General features: G+C 45.5%; 1 protein-coding gene across 10 annotated transcripts in view; it reads right to left on the reverse strand.

The window, feature by feature from the left end:
- The window catches only part of GTF2I (general transcription factor IIi), a 101987-nt gene that overhangs the window by 8513 nt on the left and 67707 nt on the right, over nucleotides 1-25767 (reverse strand). For 7 of the 10 annotated variants that reach the window (XM_014608043.3, XM_014608040.3, XM_014608037.3 and 4 more), the window contains 10 exons: nucleotides 23897-23968; nucleotides 22873-23056; nucleotides 22143-22201; nucleotides 13312-13395; nucleotides 12730-12825; nucleotides 11885-11950; nucleotides 10945-11128; nucleotides 10147-10199; nucleotides 7277-7384; nucleotides 5823-5906 (listed from right to left, as the gene is read on the reverse strand). In XM_014608043.3, the coding sequence (XP_014463529.1) occupies nucleotides 5823-5906; nucleotides 7277-7384; nucleotides 10147-10199; nucleotides 10945-11128; nucleotides 11885-11950; nucleotides 12730-12825; nucleotides 13312-13395; nucleotides 22143-22201; nucleotides 22873-23056; nucleotides 23897-23968 (990 nt within the window). Of the gene's footprint in view, nucleotides 1-3622; nucleotides 3807-5822; nucleotides 5907-7276; nucleotides 7385-10146; nucleotides 10200-10944; nucleotides 11129-11884; nucleotides 11951-12729; nucleotides 12826-13311; nucleotides 13396-22142; nucleotides 22202-22872; nucleotides 23057-23896; nucleotides 23969-25767 lie in introns of all 10 variants that reach the window. The other 3 variants (XM_014608045.3, XM_014608044.3, XM_014608042.3) reach the window with 2 other exon arrangements.

The raw sequence follows: 25767 nt of genomic DNA on the forward strand, positions 1-25767 counted from the left end.
ATGTTCCAAGAAGAAGGATTGCTGGGAAGAGATGGGATCCACCTGACGAACAGAGGGAAGAGCATCTTCACAGACAGGCTCGCTAACCTAGTAAGCAGGGCTTTAAACTAGGTTCAACAAGGGATGGAAACCAAAATCCCGAGCTAAGGAGGAAGCAGGAGATGTGGAAGAAGAGCAAACAGGAGGGGGCAAGAGGGGAAATATTCTCATTCTTCCTGAGAAATCAGGGCAATCGACTAGTTACCTTAGATGCCTGTACACAAGTGCACAGAGCCTGGGAAACAAGCAGGAAGAATTGGAAGTCCTCACACACTCACAGAGCTATGACATGATCAGAATACCAGAGACTTGGTGGGAGCTTGCATGACTGCAGCACTGTCATGGATGGGCACAAACTGTTCAGGAAGTACAGGCAGGGAAGAAGAGGAGGAGGAGTTGCACTTTAGGTAAGAGCCATATGATTGCTCAGAGTTCCAGTATAAAACTGGAGATAGGCCTGTCAAAAGTCTCTGGGTCAAAAGTCACAGGAGAGAGCAACAAGGGTGATGTTGTAGTGGGGGTCTGCTACAGACCACCAGATCAGGAAGTGGTGGATGAGGCTTTCTTCAAACAGCCAGCACAAGTTTCCTGATCAAAGGCCCTGGTTCTCATGGGGGACTTCAAATCACCCCAACATCTGCTGGTAAGGCAGTACAACAGTGCACAGGCAATCCAGAAAGTTTTTGGAGAGTGCTAGGGACAACTTCTTAGTGCAAGTGCTGGAGTGGCCAACTAGGGATCATGTTTTTCTTTACCTGTTGCTCACAAACAAGGAAGAATTGGTGGGGAATGTACCAGTAGATGGCAACTTGGGCAGCAGTGACCATGAGATGATTGAGTTCAGGATCCTGACAAAAGGGAAAAAGGACAGCAGTGAAGCATGCACCCTGGGACTTCAGAAAAGCAGACTTTGACACCTTCAGGGAACTGATGGGCAGGATTCCCTGGAAAGCCAGTCTGAAGAGGAAAGGAATCCAGGAGACCTGGTTGTATTTTCAAAGAAACCTTACTGAGGGGCAGGAAGACTAGCAGATATAGCAAGCAACCAGCTTGGCTTAGCAGAGAATTCTTTGGTGAGCTTAAACACAAAAAGGAAGCTGACAAAAAGTGGAAGCTTGGACAAACACCTCAGGCATACAGGGATGAAGTCAGGAAGGCCAAAGCACAACTGGAATTGCGGCTAGCAAAGGACACGAAGGGCAACAAGAAGGGTTTCCACAAGTATGTTACCAACAGGAGGAAGGTCAGGGAAAGTGTGGGTCCCTTACTGAAGGGTGGAGGCAACCTAGTGACAGATGAGGAGGAAAAGGCTGAAGTACTCAATGCCTTTTTTTACTTCAGTCTTCACAGGCAGGCTCAGCTCCCAAACTATTGCATCAGGCAAGCAGTTTGGGAAGGAGGTGAGCAGCCCTCACTGGTGAAACAGGTTAGAAAGAACTATTCAGAAAAGCAAGACACGTACAAGCCCACAGAGCCGGATGCAGCGCATCCGAGGGTGCTGAGGGAGTTAGCTGATGTGATGGCAGAGCCCCTGGTCATTATCTTTGAAAACTCACGGTGATTACGGGAGGTCTTAGATGATTGGAAAAGGGCAAATATATAGGGCCTATCTTTAAAAAAAAAAGGGAAAGAGGAAGATCCGGGGGCGTACAGACCAGTCAAGCTCACCTCAGTCCCCAGAAAAGTCATGAAACAAGTCCTCAAAGAATCCATTTCTAAGCACTTGGAGGAGGCGATTAGGAACAGCCAGCATGGATTCACCAAGGGCAAGTCATGCCTGACCAACCTGATTGCCTTCTATTAGGACAGGGGTGGGCAAAATGTGGCCCACCAAGCCACTCTATCCAGCTCACGGGGCCCCTAAAAAATTGAGAAAATTAATATTCATCTGCCCTGGGCTGCCTGTCATGCAGCCCTCGATGGCTTGCCAAAACTCAGTAAGGGGCCCTACGCGCAAAATAATTGCCCGCCCCTGTATTAGGAGATGACTGGCTCTCAGGGAAAGCAGTGGATGTGGGATACCTTGATTTTAGCAAGGCTCCTGATACACTCTCCCACAGCATTCTTTCAAGCAAGCTGAGGAAGTATGGATTTGAGGAATGGATTGTAAGGTAGATAGAAATCTGGCTGGATTGTCAGGCTCAGTGGGTGGTAATCAATGGTTCAGTATCTAGTTGGCATCTGGTACTGAGTGGAGTGCCCCAGGGGTTAGTCCGAGGGCTGGTTTTGGTCAGTATCTTCATTAACTATATGGAAGATGGGATGGATTGCACCCTCAGCAAGTTCAAGGATGACACCAAGCTGGGGGGTGTAGTAGTTATGCTGGAGGGTAAGATTTAGACTGACCTAGGCAAATTGGAGGATTGAGCCAAAAGAAATCTCATGAGGGTCAATAAGGACAAGTGCAAAGTCCTACATTTAGGATAGAAGAATCCCATGCACTGCTACAGCCTGAAGACTGACTGAATAAGCAGCAGCTCTGCAGAAAAGGTCCTGTGGGTTACAGTGGATAAGATGGATACGAGTCAACAGCGTACCCTGGTTGCCAAGAAAGCCAACAGCATACTGGGCTGCATTAGTAGGAGTGTTGCCAGCGGATCAAGGGAAGTAATTATTCCACTCTGTTTGGTACTGGTGAGGCCACATCTGGAGTACAGTGTCCAGTTTTGGGCCACCCACTATAGAAAGGATGTGGATAAGTTGGAGAGAGTCCAGCAGAGGACAAGGAAAATGGTTCAGGGGCTGGGACATGACTTCTGAGAGGCAGAGGGAACTGGGTTTATGGAGTCTGCAGAAGAAAAGACAGAAGGGATTTGATAGCTGCCTTCAACTACCTGAATTGTGGTTTCAAAGAGGATGGAGCTAAATTGTTCTCAGTGGTGACATGACAGAACAAGGAGCAATGGTCTCAAGTTGCAGCAAGGGAGGTTTTGGTTGCATATTAGAAAAAAACCTCTCACTGGGGGGGGGGGTGGTTAAGCACTGGGAGAAGTTCTCTAGAGAGAGATGATGGCATCTCCATCCTAGGATGTTTTTAAGGCCTGGCTTGACAAAGACTTCACTGGAATGACCTAGTTGGGGATGGTCCTGCTTTGAGCAGGGGGTTGGACTAGATGATCTCCAAACCTCATTTTCTATGATTCCATAAGCTGTTGTATAAAGAAGTAAAATTCTTGTACTAGCAACCCTGCCTGCAATGCCCCTAAACAGTTTATGAATATACTATATAAATCTCTCTCTCGAGGTACCATATCCAAACAGGATGTTGGTGACCATGCTACATAATATGAGGTTGCACTTGGAGTGCTACAACTGATAAAAATCAGTTCATATAACTCTACTCATTACAGTGACTTATGTGCTTCCTCCCAAGAACTCTCACAGTCACACATGCATGCATGAATCTCATTTTACCTAAACCATTTGTTATCCAAGATCAACATATCCCATTATTTACAATTTATTTTGAAAATTCCCTCTCAACTGTCTGAAACCATAATTTATTCACATATTGCCCATCTCTAATATCTGGATAATCAAGATTACACCATATAACCACGACAGTAAACTGATTGTCACATACCGAATGACAGTAAATTTGATAAACTCTGCCGATTCCAAAATCTTCCTCATCGAGCTGATTTCCAAATAACTGGGGGCCTTAAATGCCACTCCAGGAGGCATGCCATCCACCACCACACAGCCAGGGTTGATGGTGATTTTTCTGTATGGAACTTTCACGGGGAAATTCATACCGATTGCTTCACCTAAGTAAGAGAATTGACGCAAGTCTACAAATCTGAGCTTACAAATACCCATTGGATAAGAACATAAAATGCAGACATGCATTTTATATCATCTAAAGCTACTGAAATGCATCTGCTATTTAAGCCATTACACTTAGAGGGTTTTCAAAAGAACTGTATTCTAGACAGCTCTCATGAATGCTATTATCTAGGAGTCTTCCCAGACTACTGCACCAGGCAAGCATTTGTCTCTGCTTTTGATCCTGTTAACAGATCAGGAACGTCTAGCTTTAAGAAGAGTCAGGATTTGCAAGAAAAAGAAATATTTTGTGTGTGGAGAGACATAAAGAAGACAGTATCTAGAGCAAGGCTGCTCAACTGAGGGCCCACAGGCAGCAAGCAGCTCCACAAGAGACTAGCAAGCGGTCCGTGCAGCCGCCTCTCCAACAACCATGCAGTGAGGGGGGGAGAGGCTATGCCCAATGGTAAGGGGGCGGGGGTCCCACCCCCACAGCATGTGGCTAGCAGTGTGTGGTCCCTGGGGAAGTTGGGCAGCACTGATCTAGAGCACAGAAACTTCTCCATTTAAGAAAAATACAAAACCATTTAGCCTTCAGAACAAACCCATTTGGAAGTTGGCATACGCAGAATATACAGAGCAGAAAGTAACTTACAAATATAGTGCCAAAATGGCCACTGTGATGGATATTATATGCTTACCTAGTAACTTTTATTTACTAAAACCAAAATGTGCATCATCAGTTACTTTCAAAGCTATATCAAAATTATAATATAATAAAGAGCTTTGTCTGTCTGTGTCCGTCTGTCCGTAACGCTTTTGATCAAGTGCGCATGCACTGCCAAGACCGGGTTACCGTGTCTGGGTTTCCCCAGATGAGTCCCCACTCTTATTAAGCCCTCTGAGCTCCGTCCGGGTGGGCTGTCCAGGATTTCTCTTTGCTCCACTGGTGGGAACAGCAGCAGCAGGGTGATCGGAGGCAGCAGGGAGCACACAGACCTGCCTGCAGCATGCTGAAGCATGCAGACCCTGTTGTGCTCCCTGCTGCCTGCAATCACCTCCCCCTGCTCCCATCCCTGGAGCAAAGGAGAAATGCAGACATTTGGTCAGGGCAGGGGGAACAGGGGCCACAGCTGTGACAGGGCAGGGGGGAGGTGAGGGTTGTCTGATCTCCAGCGGGGGGGAAAGGGACAGGGGGTTGCTCTGAGAGCAGTGGGAAACTCCATGGCTGGGCAGCAGCACAGGGGCTGGTGCCTGTGATCTGGGGGCTAAGCAGGAATGAGATGCTGGGGGAGATGAAGGGGGCCATGGCCAGGCTGCCTGGTGCAGTGGTAGCCTCATCCCAAGGTGGGGAGTGCCACAAGCATACATGAATGGGAGCCACCGCACTCTGGCCTGGTCAGGCCAAGGACAGCAGTCAGAACCATTGGGGTGGAGGATTGTGGGTTGGGAGTTCAGAAGGCACTGGCAGTGCCAGGGAACTACATGTCAGGAGTGAGGGGCACCATCAGGACCCAGAGGGACAGGGTACTGCAGTTTGGTGAGTGAGAGGCACCACCAGGGTGGGGGTAAGGAGGACTGTGGATTGGGTATGTGGGTCACTGGCAGTACCAGGGGGCTGTGGGTCAGGAGTGAGGGGAGTAAGGGGCACCATCAGGGCCCAGGGGGCAGCATAATGCAGTTTGGTGAGTGAGGGGCACTGGCAGGGCTCGGATCAGTGGGTGGGGGTTAGGGACAGCAGCAAGGCTGGCGGGGCTGTGGCTTAGAAGTGAGGGGCACTGGGGTGGGGGACTGTGGGCTGGAAGTGTGGGGGGCACCGGCAATGCCAGGGGACTATGGGTCAGGAGTGAGGAGCAGCAGCAGCAGCAGTAGGGCTGCAGCGGCAGCTGTGGCTTGGTAGTGAGGGGCAATAGAATGGGCATGGGCAGGGCCACCCTTTGGGGCCGGCCATGTAAACAGTCCTTTGAAATCCGTCATTCATGACGAGCAATTGGCTAGTCACAGATAAAAGCAATTACCAAACTTCCGGCTGAACAGGTCATTTACTTGCTCTCTCAGTTGTCGGGCCTTTTCTACTTTTGATAATCTTTCACTTTCATCATCTGAAAGAATTTAGAGTTGTGTCAGGATAAAGCAGGACTTCTTTTGGAAAGCCATTTGATATTGCATAAGATTTTACTTGAAACAAATAGTAATACCGCATTAAATCAAATACAAGATGAGGTTTCTCTCCCCCTCCCCGCAAATAATATGATGGAAAAAGAGCCTCGCCTTTAATTTGGGACGTAATACCAAACCCAGGACAGGTGGTGGCTTAGCAATGGCTTCTCCCCTAGGATCGGAGCCAAAGCTAGAGCTGATCTACCACCTGTCCCAAGCCAGAATGGCTTGTGTGGCAGGAGAAGGGGCACACAGCCAGGGGAGTGTGGAGGGGAGGCACAGGGGGAACAAGGAAGGGAGGGGCAGGGTTCACGTGACACATGACTAGGGGCAGGCAGCTCATGGGGGGAGGGAGGGGTCAAGCACAGCCTTGGGGAACAGAGCAGGCAGAAAGGGAACAATGTGGTGGGGGGCAAGGGGCAGGGATATGGCTCATCCCCCCTGCCACAACAGGGGGGAGGCAGGCGGGCGGGATATGAGCTTAAGACTACCTTCCATTAACTAAATTTTACACACAGAAAATATAACAAAACTATAAAACTTTTCCATGTATAGAATCTAATTATTGGGAAGGTCATCTTTAAATTTAGAAGTTGTCTAGGATTTGGATAAATACAGTATTTACTTTAATAAACATCTCCCCAGAAGATGATAGGCAGTCATACCTTCTGATTTTAGTAATAATAGAGGATGATAAAAATACACAAGCTGAAGAAAAGTAACAGGTGTTTTAAAAGTCACCTGTAGATTATTTTAACATACTACATAATAAATGCAATTTGCCAAATATGCCTGTTAAACACAAGGTATGATTTCTAAGTATTTCCTTTCAGTGAATGTAGCGACAATGAAAAGTACCAGAGGACTGAAATCCTTTATTTTAGCACCAGTGTAAGCTTCCCAGCATGCCTATCCAACGCAGTTTATCCTGAGTTAAGAGTATCCATTTTGATGGAAGAGAAAATAATTCAATCTCCCAGATCATTCAGTCATGATCATGTCCTCTAAGACTGCCAACAAGGTTGCAAATTAATGTTTAATTTAGCATGTGGTTAGGTGGGAGACAAAGAAAAGGTGGACACCCACTTGACTAGGAACTAGACTGAGATTCATTTATTCTGCAAATGTGACCGGAGAGATATTCATAAAGGTTAGAAAATCATTAATGCGGTAAAACTGTATGCAAAGCCCTCTTACAAAGAGGCTATTAAATTTCATTCTATGCTGGAATGAACCAATGGACCACTCAGGATAGGAAAGAAAAAAGAGTTACAAGAAACACACAGCAGTAAAATCTGTCAAGTTCACATACCTGGTATAGTCACTTGTATGATGTTAAGATCTTCAACACCTGCAGCTGTGTTCGTCACTGTATTCGTTGTGGTGCTTGTTGTATTGGCTGTATTAGAGTTGGTTTTTCCTGAAACAAAATCAGAAATATAAACTATAAGCAAAATAGTTGGAGATTTCCTAAAACCGTGAACAGCACGTAAGAAGAAAAAGATTGGGAAAGCAACAGATTTGAAGTCATGGAGTAATGCAGTTGTGATGGTCCAGGAAATACGCAAGAGGCAAGGATTTTTGTGGGTGATACCATTTATTGGATCAACTGTATGGTTGGGATAGCCATAGACAAGCTTTTGAATGCAGTGCATTCTTCTTCAGGTCTCAGGGAAAAGCAGGCACAACAAGGCACACCACGCAGTTGGTTCAATAAAAGATCATCACCCTCAAAAACCCCTGCCCCATGCAGATTTGAAGTGAAATTTTCTAATACACAAGACCCCCTTTTTTTTTTGGTGTGTGAGACAGGCACTTTGAAATCAAAATGACAGCGGCTTCCAGTAATACTTGGGCTCTGAAGCACTTAAATTGTTACTGAATATGAGACTTTAAACTTCTGAAGAGCCTTCCCTTTAACTTTTTATTAAAAAAAATGATCCAACCCAAGAAGAGAAATGATTTAATTTTATATTACAATGGTTCTTGCTTTCTTTCCTTACAGACTTAACTAGACCTTTTTAAACATCACATGGAGTTTATCTTTGACGTTTTGTTCAAGTAAACTATACCTTTCAAACTTTTATCAATCCTAGTAAGATTCATTGCTCAAAGGACAAAACAGCAGAATATTAAATTCTCATTCATACAGGAAATGTTTAACAGTGAGCCAGATTATCCCTGGTGTTAACCGGCATAATTCAATTGACTGGAATAGTTAGACAAATTTTCAACAGCTGAACCATGGGTCTAATACATTTTATTCCTGATTCTCTTCAAACTAACTTTACTTTGATGCTGGCATATTTTAATATATTTCAGTGGATTAATCTTTCATTTAAAATGACATAAGAAGGCGGCAAAAGGAAGGGTAGCTATTAGGGCTGTGTGAAATTTCGGCAGCCATTTCATTTCAGAGGTGTTTCAGGACATTTTGGCACCCGAAACACCAAATCTGAATTGAAACGAAAGGCTCCAAAATGAAATGTTTTGGAAAATTTTGGAGTTTTGGAGCCAGGCTTGCAGGGAAACAAAAACTAAGGAGGGGGAGGACTGCTCTGACATTGACATCTAGCTCCCAGTTCAATTCCCCAGCTTTCCGATCGCTTTCCCCAGCTCTTCCCAGGCACTGTGGGTCCCTGACTTGCATGCGGGGTTTCAGCAGGCTGCCACTGCAGGCTGGGAAAGGCAGCAGCTGCTTGGCACAGCTCATGCCAAACGCCGGGAAGACTGCAGTGCTGCCACTGGCCCCAGCCTGCAGCGGCAGCCTGCTGAAACCTGGCATACAGATCCGGTAGCCTGCACCCCCTCGGGAAGAGCTGAGAGAATGATCAGAGAGCTGGGGGATCAAACCAGGGGGCTGGGGAATCCCTGCCGTGTGACCTGAGTCTGCAGAAAGCAGAGATCTGAGCCAGAGTCTCCTCACCGCCACCCCTCACCCCATGCAGCCCCACATTGCCGGGGCAGAACAGGGTGAGCAGCGATGCCAAGGAGACCTCTGGCATGGATCTCTGCTCTCTGAGGATCCAAGTTGCGTGGCAGGGACCAGCAGGCTTGCTCACCGCTCTGCACTGCTTCCCTGCCCCACGACTCAGCGAGACAGAGATGAGAGATGCACACAGGGGTCTCCTTGCCTGCATGGAGGGCAGCAGCCCTTCCCCTTCCCCGGACGAGCCACCCATGGCCCAGCCCTGCTCCCCGCTGAGGCACCAAGCCCCACCCCCAGCTGGGTAGGGCTGTGCGAAGCTTCCCTTGCAGCCTGTTTGAAACAGATTAGGAGGAGATTCGGTGGAGCCAAATCTCCAAAACAGATTTGGTCAAAACGAAACAGGACAGTGATCTGGAACACTGAAACAAATCATTGTCCTCCAAAACAGCCAAATTCAAAAACGAATTGAAACACAGCCATTTCGCACAGCCCTAGTAGATATGCACCTCAGACTAACTAAATATCAATATTAATTTAGATAGTCTGTGAGACACATATCTACACTGCCTTCTGTCTGTCTTCTAACACAGTGAATTACTTCCTCTATCTCGTTGCAAGCAAGATGACCATCAGTGCACAAAAAACCCTAATTTCTTCCACAGATTACGTTAAGTGTCATATTTTGGTAAGAGAGTGAGCTAATTTAGTGGCACTGTCTTTTTAGTTTGGCTGATGCAGGGATTTTACTACCTGTCAAGCTTGCATTTCCACTGGAGTGGATAGCTGCTTGCCCTCTCTCACAGGTTACAATCCAGGACCTTAAACACTTTAGATGTGCCACAATCCCCACCCCTGCTTTGAAGAAGGCATTGCTAACAGCTAGCATAGGTCATTTGATATATCCTGGTCCTTCAACAGGGCAAATTATAGAAAGCTGACTGGAAACAGGAAAACCATTATAGAAGGTGAATAGCTAGAAAAATTTAGGAACTGGGTAGAAATCAGGAAAGCACAGTAGCCTTTTGTCTCTGCAGAGCAGGGATTTAACCTGTACTACAGCAATTTACCAGTGGCACCACATATAATGCTGGGTCTCCATGTGCACTTGGATAGGACCCTTAATGTAACCCAGGGAACACAACACAAATTTTTCAGGAATAGGTTTACACTAAGTAATGCTCTTGAAGTATTATCAGTTTTGGAAGCAGCATGACAGACTACTGCTCAAAATTATTAGCATTTAGGATACTTACTCTGAGGGCTTTTAGCAGAGTTTTCCTTAATTGCTGCCTCAAACATCTCAGGCCTGGAAACAAACATTCAATATTTCATATTAAACAGTAAAATTATACTTGTTTCATCCAACAGCAAAAGAAATACTGGCAAAACAGCAGCTATGAAGGGAAAAAGCAAAATCATTACAACAAAGCTAGTTAAGCTGAAATTTAACAAGACTTCATTTGCTATTCCTAATTTTCTACCTTCACCACAGAAGAGCTCTCAAACCTCCCATGACTTAATATTTTTATTTTAATGGTGGAACTGGTTGCAGTCTTAAATGCTGTATTTCTACAGCATCGGTAGACAAGCTACTTGTGGGAAGATGCAGTGGCTAAGCTCCTATGTATACAGATGCCTGCAACCAATCCTGTATTTACAGAGACATTTAAAACCTATATTGAATTCAAGTTCCACTAACCTTGCTGTAACATTTTCATTCCTTAATGTAGCCCTTTTAGCTAAGTGACTGCATTAAACCAAACCCTGCAAACTCTCCATAGGAGGGAAATGCAAAACTAAAACAGGAATTGAAAGAACCCAAGAAATGTGGGCTGACTGGTCCCTGTTAATCAAGCTGTAGGAAATATTCAGCACGGAAAAGATGCATAAGCATTTTTCTTCAACATTAAAAACTCCTGTTTTGCTAAAGCTGCTCACGTATAGATCCTAGCTTGGGGAATTGAAGAAGCCAGTTCTTTTCAGCGCTTAACTCTATTTTTAGCTTTGCAATTTGTTTCCAATAAAAGAGGCGAGATATCTAGATGTCTTACTTTTTGATAATGAATTTTATCTTGGATTTATTTCTGAGGATCTTCTCCAGCCTTGGAATGCCAAAAGTAGATGGTCGACGGAAAGGTACTCCCTCAGGTAGACCTTCCACATAGAAATCCTCTGGGTAGGATTCAAATAATGCAAATGGAACCTTCACAGGTTCTGTAAGCCCCAGAGCTTCCCCTGAAATAAAACACAGAAATATCAACTACTACAAGTATCTTCTCCTGCAGCATGGTGTTGTATTTTACAGGACACCCTCGCTATTTTCAGGTTTGGCATTCGCAGTTTAAAATATTTTCGAATGCCGAACCTGCATCTTAAATACACTTAAAGCAGCTTCTCGGGAGCTCCTCACTTGCCACCATCGCATTTCCGCCGCCGCCAGTGCAGCTGTGCCCCACCCCAGTTGCCAGGTACACTGCATTCACGAACGCAGTGCCTTATTTGCGGATTTCGCCATTCGCGGGGGATACAAGAACATATCCCTTGCAAATGGCGAGGGTTCTCCTGTATTTTCAAGTTGACATGACCCAAGTAAAAGAATTACAAATATTGCATCTTTATTGGTGAGGGATGAGAGAAAAAAAAGAGGGCACACAACACAGAGGAGAGAGGTAAGGGTATGTGGCAATATGGAGCCACTGGTCTCTGAAATATCTGGGCACACAGATTTCAGGGGTCAAAACAGACACTGCATGTGTGCATACATCACCCCCTCCATTTCTAGTTGCAAACAGAAAAAGATTAGAGGAAAATGGATAGCTCAGAACCAGTAAGCCTAATAAGAGAAAACAGAGACCAAAGTACGCAAGGGTTGTAGAGCTTCATGGAATCTGTGGATAAAGAACGTCATCAAACAGGCCGAGCAAAAATGAACAAGTAAGTTCCAACAGTTCTAAATAGTACCACTTAAAAAACAGTCAACATAAAACTCACCACATTTTTCATTAAAAAGATTTTCAACTTTCTGTTTCAGGTCAGTAATCTTGGCATTCCAAGCCTCTGTCATAAAAACAAAAAGAATTAGATCAACATATGTGGATCTGTCTAGAAACTGCATATCAATAAATTAATTACTGTGATTGTTTAAAGAAATATGAACATATGAACAACTCTGAACTATTCCCTTCCATTCGAAACCCATACCTAACATGGTAACTGCTGTTTTTGATGGCTTCCATAAGTTACAGCTAATGAAAGAGGCAAAAGAGTTTATTTAATTAACCCAAATAGTACTACATTTACTCTTCCAACAAGGGACAGAGAATTGTATTTGGAGACAGCATCCAAAGCACTCACAAAAAGGCCTTTATTAATTCATTCAGCAATGTGACCTGGATAGATAGACAAGATGTCTTGAGAAAATGCAATCTCTCAACAATATCAGTGTTACATCAAGGTAGATATTTTTCATAAATGAATACTAACTTTTCCTTCTCCTTTTTAAGTGCATCTTGAGCATAGGCAAAAGTTTCTATTGTTTTATATTTCACAATTACAGTACCAATGAAATGCATAGCACCAAGGAAAAGAGGGAAGTAACACCTCAAGTCCTGCATATGACCCTATCATACCCCAAAGGTAATCTTTTAATACTGCTCCCTGACACCCAAGAATTGCTCAATCTTCAAGTTCCACAATGATTCATTTGAGTACACAGCAGCTCAAAAGAACTTCATTCACCCACAGAATAAAAACTTCAAATTTGAAGTCTCTAAAACTTTTAAGCATCAGTATTAACGGAAGTTATTATTAAGTGCATCAAGCCCCATGATACCAACCAAAAGAAAACTCTCTTCCTCGTGGCTTGAAGCCCAGGTTGGATCCATTGGTTTGAGGATTAGTTCGAACTTCTGTCGCTGGTGGCTTATTAGGACCTGCAGAAAAATGCATCATATGTTTATATACATGCTCACTACAAGTTACCTATCCTGCAAGACAAGAAAAACAAGGAAATAACACAACTGACTACTAAGCAAAACTTAGCGTTTGAGTCAATAGTGGAACCAAAATTTAGTTTAGAATGAAAAATTCTGGAATTTAACATAACATTTTAGCACTGCTAAAAATCACTACCCACCTTTGTACTATCTGCCTTTAACTTAAAATCAGTTATTTCCCTGTGTGAAATGAAGGGCCCAAATGTGCTGTGAACCACCATCCTTCACATAACTCAACCTGTTACTCATAAATACAAATCAAAAGTAGAAGCATCCTGAAGTTACATTACACTTACTAGTAAGTATAGCACAAGTTAGCGATCACAACTTCTATGAAGATAATGTAATGAGTATGAAAGCTAGTCTGTAATTCCTACTGGAAATTCTTTTAATAAGAATACTCCCTAAAGGAAGTTTCCCTACCTTCTTCAACAGTAACCTCAATCTCTGGAACCTTTGAATTGCTTGCAGGACTTCTTGCTCTCTTTGAACTCTTTGGACTCATTGCTACAAATCAACCATAGTGTTACTCTTCTATAATGCAAGTGCTGCATAGCTACCAAAAATCAGCATTTGGAAATATCCCAAAAAACACAACAGTCTGACATAAGTGTTTCATGTAACATATGGTGCACTTTGCAAAATCTAAAAAACGCCGCTCCTTTAAAATAAAAGGGTTTACTGTTTGTAAAACATGCAGATTTGATCGTCCTCCTTTGAGCATTTGCTGTGAAATTATGCCTGGCAAGACTGCCCGCCTATTAAGTGGAATTTATTTAGTTTGTATTATTATTGTCTAAAGAGCTCAAAAAGTTAATTCACTTCACTATTTGTAAAAACCTTTAACTGGCAAACGATTTGTTTTTGTGAGTTTCCTTAAAAAAAGAAAAAAAAAAAGCTTACTTGTATTTATTCACATACCACATGCCCCTGAATAAGACGTGCACATAAAAAGAGTTTTTCCTTGAATATAAGTATTTGAACATAAGCTGAAAAATACTTGAAACCTATTTTTTTATAGTTGTAAGCAGACGTTGCCTTTCTCCCAGGAGAAAGCATCTTGTTCTGTGCCAATCAGTCTACAGACGCAGATGTCCAGTCTTGGGCCAAGTCCCACCAAAGCATGCAGGATAAAGCGTTTTCTCCTGAGACACTGCAGAATACATCTGTGTGGTTACTATAGGTCAGTGTCTTGGGACAAGCTGGGCAGGAGGTCATCTAGGCATCCCTCAATGCACTGCTCGCACACCCTGGCTACTCGAATGCAAAGCAGCTGCTCTAGCATCAGGACAGAAGTCTACTACCCAGAGATGACAGGTCACAAGCGGCCTCGCTCACCTTTTTAATGCCCTCTACAGCAACTTGCCAGCTATTCTGTGCTCACCAGCCATATAACCAAGGTCAGCATCAGAACCTAATTGTTAATGCAAAGCATCCAGAGGACATCTCGAGCGCAAACCATGGCCCCACCAACTACTTTTAAGTTATCTGCAAGCACACCAGTCAGAACCAAAATAAGATACTGGACCATTGCTGCAGAAACAGTAGTACACAGGCAAAAGGGTGACTGACAACAGTGCCAGCAGAAGTACAAGATGACAAGGGAGTAGCTCATGAAGGCCCACGATATGAACTGCATGTCTGGTGCATGCAGGGCATGGCACGCCTACTACGAGGCAATGAACAACACAGTGCAGCCTCAACACGCTGTGGGCACAGCCTCCATCTCCTGGGACTCAGATCTCACCATCACTGCAGGCCAAAACTACATGCCCCCAGAGACCCAGATAACCCTGGAGCTGATCAAGGTCAAGGATTCCCTGCTTCTTCAGGACAGCAGCACAGACATGAAGACAGACCTGGAGCTGGACAGCAATCAATCCAAGTCCTCCGGTCGTCTGGAACATCCTGGCCATCCCGATGTGCAGGAATGAGCTGCAAATCCACTGGCAAAGCTCTCCATCACTGTTCGCATTGAACTTAGCAATGCTGCCCTCCTAGTCCCAGGGACCCATTCAACATGAGAAAACATGCAGATGCCCTTTCCTGCCTGCCCAGTTAGGTTTGTTAGCTGCAAGGTGGGAACCCCAAAGCTGAACCTCTCTTTACCCCTGTACTGAAGGTAACAAGCAAGAGAACAGGGGATGGGCGAAGTGCCAAAAACCGTCCCATGGTTTGTTCCCAGGAAGGGATGAGGAACCCCAAGTTGAGCCTCATGGTAAGCCTCTCCGCCACTCACTCCCCATTTTGTTTGACCAGGAGAGGTGGGGAGCAGTGGGGTGGTACCACTGCAATTGAATCGAACAATTAAGTCCCATCATTGCTTTACAGAGGTGCCTCTGTAAGAGACTGTGCTGTCATTGTACACAACGGGGTCTTTTCACCTTTAATCGAAGAACAGTTCTAGCAATCGCCCACCTGACATCCCATTCAGTGGCTATACTAGGACCATCCCCACCCTGGGCCCAATGGTTGAATAACAGCTAACGAGGTCCCTCCCTGCTGCACTTGGCTGCACCCCTGGAATTTGAGAAAAGGCTCTGGGCATCGCACGGAGGATGAAGGCAGCTTGCCCAGCCCCTGATCCTGCCCATCCACATGTAGCTTAGAGCTGCGCAGTTGATTGCTGGGACCAGCCAGCCCCTCACCAGCTCAGCCTCCTCCTCATGTGAAAGTTATTTTTGAATGAAAAGTATAAAAGCACTACTCGTTAAAGAGAATAAAAACACTTTATTGTAAGAAACTGCAAGGTGATAAAAAAGGGAGGACTGGAGTTAGGAAATAATTAATTAGGGAGAAAGACTTGGGGCTTTTTACTCAGTACACATGCAGGGCCAGTGCACACACAATTCAAATCCAAGTCCAACCCCTCACTCGGTCACTAAGAGCACCCCATGTCCTTCTCCCAACCAAACAAACAGTCTGTAAGCCTGTCGTGGTGGTGATTTTCTGAAGGAACGAAAGTGAAGACTTCAAGTCACAGGTTCTTCCTCAACTGCTTATGGACCCAGCCCCTCCACTGCCATCGTGCACCAGCATGCACAAAGAGCTCAGGAGAGGGGCACAGGAAGTTGGCAGGTGGTCATAGCAATCTCCAACCCATTTGAGTGGTGCTAGCTGGTAGCAAATATTCAGCTGCTGGTGCCAGCTCCTGGCCACATGTCAGGTGAGAGCTGGGTCTACGGTGGCCTTGACAATGAAAAAGTCTGTCAGGTAATACCAGCACAAAACCAAGTGCTTTGTGAGCCATGACCTCACATTCCAGGATATGGCTCTCCTCTCTGGAGAGCCGTCATAGCTGGCCCAACCCTTTCACACAAAAAAAACCAAACAACCTCATCTGAAACCACCATGTTCTCCAGTAAAAGGGCAGCAAACAGGCAGGCTTTCTTGGGTGGCAACGAACAACTCTGGCCTCCACTGCGGGATCAGTTGGATTAGGTTCACATCAGCCAGGGTGAAGGGATCCTGCAGTAACAGGGAAATGAGTGTTAGGGATCCCACTACCATAAATTCTTGTCCCCCCACACCCCAGCCCTTGCCCACTGGAAATTGTTGGTGGCATTGCTGGGATGCCCCAAGCCAGGAATGGACATTGCACCCTAGTGGGACCCCTCAGAGCTGTTCTCTAGGGAAAGAGATGCAGAAGGGAAAGCAAACTTACCATGTTGAGAGTCAGCGGGTGGAATGAGTGGTACTGCGGGCAGGATGACCTTGCAACTTTCTTGGGGAGTTCTTCATCTTATCTGGACAATACGGAACTAAACAGTGATTGCTTCTTTTACTGGTTTACTTTCAGGACAGACACCTGCAGCCAGTGGGTGTCTCTGGCTCTAATGACACTCCATAACTACAGGGGGTGCAGAGAGCAGCCAGGCAGTGGAACGACCCAGACTAAGACAACAATGGAGATGCTGACAGCTCCCACCGAGTCCTGCCTGGACTGCCGAGGCCAGGGAGTGGAGGAAGAGGCAGGATCCACCATGGCATCGAACAATCCATATAGAATGCCAGATGGCTGGCCAGGCAGAATGCCAAGGTTCATGCCCACTTCTTGGCTATTGCCCATCAGGCAACAGGCACCCTGCTCAAGTCTGTGGGGCCTGAGCAGGAGTCCATGAAACGTGTCATGTCTGTGCTTAATCTGCACACCAAAAACATCCTGGTTGGTCTCTGCATGACCCTATAATACCACAGGCCACCAGAGTAGCCCATGAGCCTTTGGGGTACAGGCTCCTCCCGGGTTCCATCTCCCCATGTCCTCACCCACACTGGGTTAGCAAGACGGCAACACCCCATAACCATAAGTGATGACCATGCCACAGTCTACCTCTGCCAAAGGCAGTGTTCGATGAACCTGTTCCAGTGGCAGCAACAGCTGGGAACGGACACTGAGCAATCCTATGGGAACTGTGCCAGCCCTTCTCGCAAACACCAATACCCTGGTGGAGGCCACAGCATGGAACCTCTCCTTCACACGGGATTATGGCAGCTGTGGGGAGAGCAAGGACCTCCACCCCCTCTGAGATCCTAGCTTCTGGTGACAGCAGTAATGTTGCTGGGTAGGTAAAAGAAAGTGGTTTCAAGCCTGCCAGGGGACAGGACTTCACAATGCCCATGGTCACAGGTCTACCTGTGGATAGTCAGTGAAAGGGTGCTGCTGGGGTGCACCGAGAAAAGCTTTGCCTAGGCTGGTGCACAGGGACACACACATTGATTTTTTCCTACGTGCATCGCCTTGAGGATTGAGAAGTTTTCTGCTGTGTTCTGTTCAATTCTGTTGAATTCTTCTTGCTAAATAGACACCAAATTTAAATGAGACCAGTGATTTCCCTCGCTTGTATAGGCAGGAACCAAGAAGAAAAAAAAAAACAAACACACAAACCAAAAACCTTTCTAGATTGTTTCTTCAGTTATTTTCTCCCCTTCCCAACTCCCCCCACAAACAAATTCATCTGTTATGCTCATGGGACCCTAAAAACATCCCCACTCAGGCCAATTCCTGCAACCTTATGGGGGGAAAGAAACCTCTTGTTATTTATGATCTTGGGGCATCCATCAGGTTCCATTCCAAACAGTACACAGCCTACTCCATTGCCACCCCTCCCATCCCATCTCCACCAATGCCCCCTGCCCTCCCAATGCTCCCAACCTTCCACTGTGTACACTGGAAGTGACCATGGGAGAGTTCGAATTAGGTGTGCAGAGTTTAATAGGATGCATGTAAACAGGAAAAAGGAATGAGGGGGAGGGCCAACACGCCCAGCTTCCACCACAATATTGGGCATCCCAGCGGACAAACTCTCCTTGCTCCACTATTTCAGGGATACAGGAGTTCTGAATACCTGGCATCATGAGCCTTTATCCAACCAGCCGGCACTGACGTTCGTGAAATGCCTGCAGAGGCCTAATACTGCCTGCATCAATACGGAGTCCTGTGGGTTCATGAAATTCCAGCCACATTGCTCAGGGAAAAACATGGTGATGTGGGTGCTGTCAATAACCTCAATGTAGTTCAGGAACCCCAGGCTGGCCAAACAGTCCATGATATCCCATAGGTCAGCCATGTGTATAATCCATGGTGCCATCAGCCACTGGATTGCCAGGCACACCTCGTGCACCAATTCACCTGCCATGGGTGTGCCAAATCCAAACCAACTGGCCACGAAACAAATTGGCAGAGGTAGCGAGCTTCCACACTGCAATCACAATGCACTTCTTTGTGGTTATGGGCCAGCTCGGCACAGATCTCCATGAAGGTGGGCTGGGACATGAGGAGGTTCAGCTACCACTTCTCACCGTCCCAGGTGATCAGAATGAACTGCTCCTACCAGTAGCTGGTCATCTCCCTGGTCCAAAATTGCCTCTCCATTCTTTTGCAAAGCTCCCACAGCACACTGTAGCATCCACAACCACATGATATTTTCCCACATAAAGCGTCCATCCTTGCTCATTTTGCAGATGGCCAAAGCCAAGTCACCCTGCCTGAGCTGCTGCTGACCCCTTCAACTCATAACCCTGAGCACAAGCTCTTGACACCAAGTGGTCAAGATCTGCAGGACAAGGATCATGTAAAGGTTCGTTTGTTGGTAGCAGTGTGGGGTACTGGGGGGCCAGTGGTAGCATAAGAACAGATAGGTAGTCCTGTCTGGTCACTCCCAACCACTTCCACACAACTGACAATGCAATAGGTACTTTCTGTCGCATTGGGGAATGTGGACCCTAGACAACAATAAGGCATGCTGGGATATGCGTTTTCACTGGCCACCTACTGGCACAGTAGCAACAACGCAATGGAGCAACTCTTGGAAAGGGAGTCTTAGGTACACTACTCTGACGAAGCTTCTTTGAACCAGGGAAACAAAGGGACAACCAGCCTGCAACCAATGCAACATCTGTTAGATGCCTATGAAACCAATGAAACTGAATAAGAAGGGAGAGGCTTAAAACAAGGATGCGTCTTCATCGCTGCTACTTCCAGTGGAACTTGCATCATCTGTATCGCTGTTCCTCACAGCACAATCTTCTCTGCCATCCAGATCATTTGAAATGCAGCACCTCTTAAAACTTTTAATAATTAAGTCTTCTGAGATAAGATTCCACGCATCCTTGATCCACTCGCACAGCTGCAGTATTCCTGGCCGCTTGATTTTCCTGGCTGATGCCAAGGTGTGGTTACTGCTTGCTATCCATTCTACATATAGACGTTTCAAGTTTGCTTTGAAAGGATGATTTATGCAGACATCTAGCGGCTGAAGCATGGATGTCAGGCCTCCTGGTATTGTGATCTGGTCTGTGTTTCCACCTTTCAGCTGTTTCGTCACTTCCTCTGTACAGCGTCCCTGAAAACTACCCAATATGAGCATGTTTTTTAATTTCAGAAGAGCACCGGGTCGGCATTCCCACACACACCTAACCCAGTCCACCAGTAATGTGCTGTCCATCCACCCATTTTCTTGTGCCCTCACAATTACCCCTTCTGGCAACTTTTCTTTAGGGAGAGTTTTCCTCTTAAAAATCACATAAGCAGGCAGCTTCGTTCCATCTGCAAGTACTGCCAACATAACAGTACAGAGCAGCTTTTCATACCTGCTTGGTTTTAAATGAACAGTTTTTGTGCCACTGTCATTTAATGTGGTATCAGACAGCATTTCAAAATAGACTTCTATTTGATCCGCACTCCCCATTTGTGACACTAAGTATGAATGCTGCTTCCGCAGGCTGACCACACATTGTTGAAAAGCTGTCAACTTTTCCTCGTATGCCTCAGGTAGACGCTGCGAAATTGTTGGGTGCCTTCTTATTGAAAGTCCATTTCTTTTAAAAAATCTCTGTATCCAACCTCTGCTTGCTTTGAATTGAAGACCTAAGCCAAGTTCCCTAGCAATTTCATGTGCTTTTATCTGGTACATTTCTAATGACATCACATACCCATACTGCTGTCTCTCTCGCACATAAGCTACAAGAAGTTCTTCAAGTTCTGGGTATTTTGCTCCCGGGCCACGAAATGCTCGTCGGTTGCCATTGCTTAAAAGCAGTTTCTCCTTCTTCTTCCTCCAGTCTCTTATACATGCTTCATTGATGTCATACTTCCTTCCAGCAGCACGGTTTCCAATTTCCTCTGCTTCCCTCAGTACTTGAAGTTTTTCACTGGCAGTGAAAGAACGTAACCGCCTTGTTCCACCCATGATGGCACGAGCTGGCATATGTAATGACATCAGGTCACCTATCAATGCGCCGAAACATACTTTTAACCAAATTTCCTCATTTAAGACATGTGCCCCAATTTTCGATCGTTAACTTTCAAGAAAAAGGTGCATATGGTATGTGAATAAAGACTGTGTTTATTTTTTAATACATAGATCCAAGTTAGGTTTTATACCATTAGATCAACAGCAAAATCTGGGAAACATCCTAAACCATGGAATTTGTAGTTTCCAGTCTCCAGCTTTGAACTGTGTCAAGCCATAAAATCAAAGTGATTGCCATTAGCTTATGGTCCACTTGTTGTTGAGTTTCCTGACATTTAAAAAGAAAGTAGGTATGAGGCCAAACTCTATTCCCTCCCCATTACTCATATTAAGTAGCATCCTTCATTGCCAGTAGCCCCTGGGTTTTCAAGCCCTTAGAGGAATTTGGTTTGAGCATCTGATTTGATGAATAGGCATTTGATCCGAATGCCACAAAAAGGTGGCAAGAAAGGAACCATACCTGGCTCCTAGCTGGAAAGTGACACCATTGTGAGCTCTATAGTCAATGGGCAATAAAGAGCTGCCCCATGGTTCTCCCTGCCCCCAGAGGAGCCCAAATAACTGACAGCCTGCCCTCTCCCTTGCTGGGGAAGGTGATAGACTCTAAGATCAGCTGACATGCTGAGAAACAGAAGTAGCCAAAGAGATCCCCCAGGGAGACAAGGACAAGGAGAACTTCTCCCCTTCTCCTACCTCTAGGTATTCCTCTAACCCCTTGCAGAGGCCAAGAACCATACAAGGGGCAGAGGGATAGCGGTCCTAGGTCTCCCCAGGACCATGCAAGGGGTGGGGCTGAATGGTGCCACTGCTTGAACTGTACCCCTGCTGCCTGCTACTGTTCAAGTGGCATAACACCACACAGCTCTTTGAGCAGTACCAGAGTGTTCAAAGGGCAGGGGGAAAGCAGGGCTCTAGTTGTTGGCCCTGCCTGCCGGAACTGAGCTATACCTAAGGACCATGGCCAGAACACTGCGTCTTGTGCATGCTCTAGCTGTGGGAATACAGCTTCCTAATGCATCTGTCAAATGCCCATGGTGTGGCAGCCCAGGCAGCACTGCTGGGGGGAGCCTGCCGCCCAGCCAAAACACCTAGCAGGGAACGAGTACACTGACCAGCAGAGCTGGAACTCTGCTGGCTGCTCAACTGGAACACATACTCCCTGCCTTGTCCCACCAACCAGCTGGCTGGTAGGACCCAACAGGAGCAGCCCCAGGTCCTGGACACAGCTGCTCCCTTCCAACTTGTGCCAATTGGCTGATAAGATGCCAAAGGCACCCCATACCCAGTCCCTTAATCCTGGACCAGGCAGGAGGCAGCAATACTAGGTGCACTGACAATGCACTGCTGGGCAGACTATCAGGAATCCAGGCAACTCTCTCACACCCCCATCCTTTCCCTGTATGCTTACTTTTTTGTGTTGGGAAAAGGGTGCATTTCCTGACAAATGTAATGCCTTTCATGGGCTGCTGAGCTGAAGGCAACGTATAATGCTTAGCCACTTACCTGTAGTGTTTATTTTACTAGCCAATCCAGGAGGTAAATAGGAAGTGACAAGCTCTGGCCTAAAAATTAAACAAAATGTAAAATAGAATGCAACCCAGTAAGCGGCAGGCAAGAAAAGGAGTGAAATATCTGCATATCTGTTGGGATTCAGGAAAGCACAGTGGACAAAGTATGTTTCCTAAAGATTTCTGCATCATAAAGCCCAGGAGAGTCTCTATATAATGCAATACAATGGTGTCAAACATACAACCTGCAGGGCTCCCAAAGGGCCTGAGGCCCGTTGCCAAATTCCCAGCTACAGAGCCACAGTGGGCATGCATGCTGACTGCATGAAACCCATGCGGCCACCATTAACCCTGGAGGCTCCCTGGCATCGGGATCCAGCCTGGGAGTTCAGGTTATTTTGACACCCATTATGTAATAGACAGTGTTAAAAAAAGTAAAGCTACATATTAAGGTAACTTACTTTTTGTATTTATTCAAGGAAACAAAAATCTTCAGAACACAAGACTATTGCCTTCCACAAGGTATACGCTGCCTACTCACTTACATACCCAATTTAATGACATTTAAAAAGGGAACACCTATCATTTTGGGAGAGAAAGTGCATGTGCAAAATTATTCATTGTGCTTTATGAAAGAAAAGCTTTAGGTAGCACTTCGGGCCCAAATCCTCAGGATGATTTTTAAGTAATCTTAGAAATCAGCAGCAAAAACAGCGCAAACTTACTTTTTAACAACAAATTTGATCTTGCCACTGCCACGGACAATTCTTTCAAGACGTGGAATTCCAAACCATGTGGGACTTCGGAAAGGGATTCCTTCTGGCAAGCCTTCAACGTACAAGTACTCGGGGTTTGACTCAAATACAGGATAGGGAACTTTCACCGCCTCCGAAAGCCCTAGGGCTTGGGCTGAAAATAAAAATGCAATGATGATTCACAGGCTCAGAGGAGAGTGATTTCATTCCAGTTGTCATTCCGGCTGGCTCCCCACCACTGCACACATTCCCAGGGAAGGGTATGAGGGCCATGCCCCCCCAGATTTGTGCACAGGGCAGGCACAGACTGCCTTCTGCGGGCTCGGGGCTCCCCACCCTGCTGCCCTGCCCCTGAGGCCTCCGCAGCCTAGCGGGCAGCAGGTGGCACAGATGGGTGGAGAAGGTCAGTGCCACCACCAAAAGCCCCAGGCCACCATAGTGAGGCGGCCCCTGCCCTCCCAGCAGCAGCAGGGGTGGTGACGCAGATTTGTGCCCCTCACTGCTGCCAGGCGGGCAGGGGGCACCTCGCTACAGTGGTGTGCGGCTCACACTGGAGGCACCGAGCCTCCCTGCCCCACCAAATTTTGCCCACTCAGCTCCAGAGGCCCCCCAGGGGAAAGGCAGCAGGGCAGGGAGCCCTAAGCCTGCAGTGGGCTCCACTCCAGCTACAGACTCCCCAAGTCTCTACTCCAGCCATGCCACCCCTGGGGGAAGGGGAGCCAGGCTCTGCACTCCACTGCAGCAGCCGCCATCTCCCACAGGCAGCAGCCAGGTCTTGGGCACTGCTGCGGGTGGCAGGGGGCTGCATATTTAGGTCCCTGACCTCATGGCACTATGTATATTTTAATACATATTTTAAATCATGGAAAAAAATGTGAATTTGGGGTTTTTTTAGTCAGAGAGTTGGCATTTTTAAAATCACACAATTTGCAATTTTTAAACAGAGAAAACCAGAATCCCGATTATAAGACAGTTCAGTCAAGGTTGAACTTACCAAATTTCATATTAAATATTTCTTCTACTTGCTTCCTTAGTTTTGTGATTCTGACATTCCAGTCTTCTTTGACTGAAATTCAAAAATAAATGCATGTTATTGATTTGTACCGGATTACTGGGATAAAGCAGTGCTCCTAACTATTTCTTTCATAGCTAGAATCTGAAAACTGTGTATGCAGATTTTTTTTCTACTCTCCAAAGCAAACAATCATATTTTTGTGTATAAAGGCTTGCATGTGTATTGCTTCGTAATGGTAATTGAAATGACATGCATAATCCCCTGAGTATACTGATTGCAACATATAGTTTAACGTGATTAAAAGTTTCAATCACTTTGTCCCAAGTGGGCAAATTTATCCTTCTGCACCTTCAGATGCAGGAAGGAATTATTTTAGTAGCTTTGACACAGGTGAAAATGTTAATGCATTTCAGTACACAAAAATAAGAAAATAAATCTTTAGAACAGAACACGAAGTTTATGGAGCGTTTTGTTCTATATTTTGATTAACATAAAAAATCCTTTTCAATCCTGCTTTTACTATAAATGAAAGTCACTGACTAGAGAACCAGCCAGCTGCCCATTTGCTAACTTAGACCCAAGAAGAAGGCAGCAGCAGGAAACAAGAATTTCATCTATACCCTTTCATTTTATTCCACAACTAAAAAATTAGTTGACCAGTTCTACTTCCAACTCTTTCAATTACAAAACCAAGGAATGTTAATACTTGCCATCATTAATGGCATACATTAATTTTCCCCACACATGCCCCAATCTGTTACCACACATCTTTACAAGGTATTTGCACGCCAGGGCTCTAATAGGGGAAACAGAAAGAGACTAAAGAGTGTATTTTTTTTTTAATCTTTCCAGCTCAAAGGCACATGTAGCACAAAAAATTAAGTTGTTTGCAGACTCAAAGAGATATTTTACAGCCAAACAGACCCCATTGCTTTGATTTGCATTAGCCCAAAGCATACCTGGAGATTTAAAATATACACACATTCCCCCAACACACACACAAATACTGGCCTGTGCAGTACTTCCTCCTACTGGTCCTTAAATTACTTCACAAAACTAGAATCTCTTGCATTAAAAAAACCAACACACTGATATGAGTGTTCTGAAATGTAGTCTTCTTTAACAATAACTGTGACACTGATAGGGCAGATGTTTCCCAGGTAAGCCTCAGGACTAAAGGCCAGGAAATAATTCTAGATCCAGTAGTTTTCATTGTATTGCAAGCCTAACGTAACATTTTTTCTGATCTTATTAAGTCTTACCTTATGCCCTGGATACTAGCACAGGTAATGTTTTGTAAGTACTGGCAGCACCAGACCTTTTGCTAGCAGCTGACGACAGATGTAATAACCAGGGAGAAATCAGCAGGTCATTCTGAACATTTTAACTGGCTGCTTTTTTAAATAGTGATTATTGCTGCTTGCCAGTTCTCCCAGTATGATGCTAATCAGAGATGGAGTATTTTACTGATATTGTTCCGACTTACTGTTACAGCTCTGTCAGCCTGCCAGTTATGTTGTACAGTAGGACAAGTTGGAGCTTTGGCAGCAAGACTGAAATCAGATGCTGCCTACCTCTGCAAGTCTACATTTTATACTATGTCGCACTGAACTAACCCACCTCAACATATGCCTTAACCCTAAAAAAGCAAGAGAAATCCACAATATGTTTGGATAATACAAGAATACTACTTACACTGCTGGCAAACATCTGCAGGAAAGAGAAAGCTCTGCATTCTACTTAGGGAAATGTTCTTTTTTGTGGTTCTATAGCAAATAAAGCTCATCAACTAAGATGTACTTCATCAACTTGTAAAAAAACAATGGTGGACAAATATGGCACCACTGACC

The sequence above is a fragment of the Alligator mississippiensis genome, chromosome 14 (assembly GCF_030867095.1).
Source record: "Alligator mississippiensis isolate rAllMis1 chromosome 14, rAllMis1, whole genome shotgun sequence".
NCBI lineage: Eukaryota > Metazoa > Chordata > Crocodylia > Alligatoridae > Alligator > Alligator mississippiensis.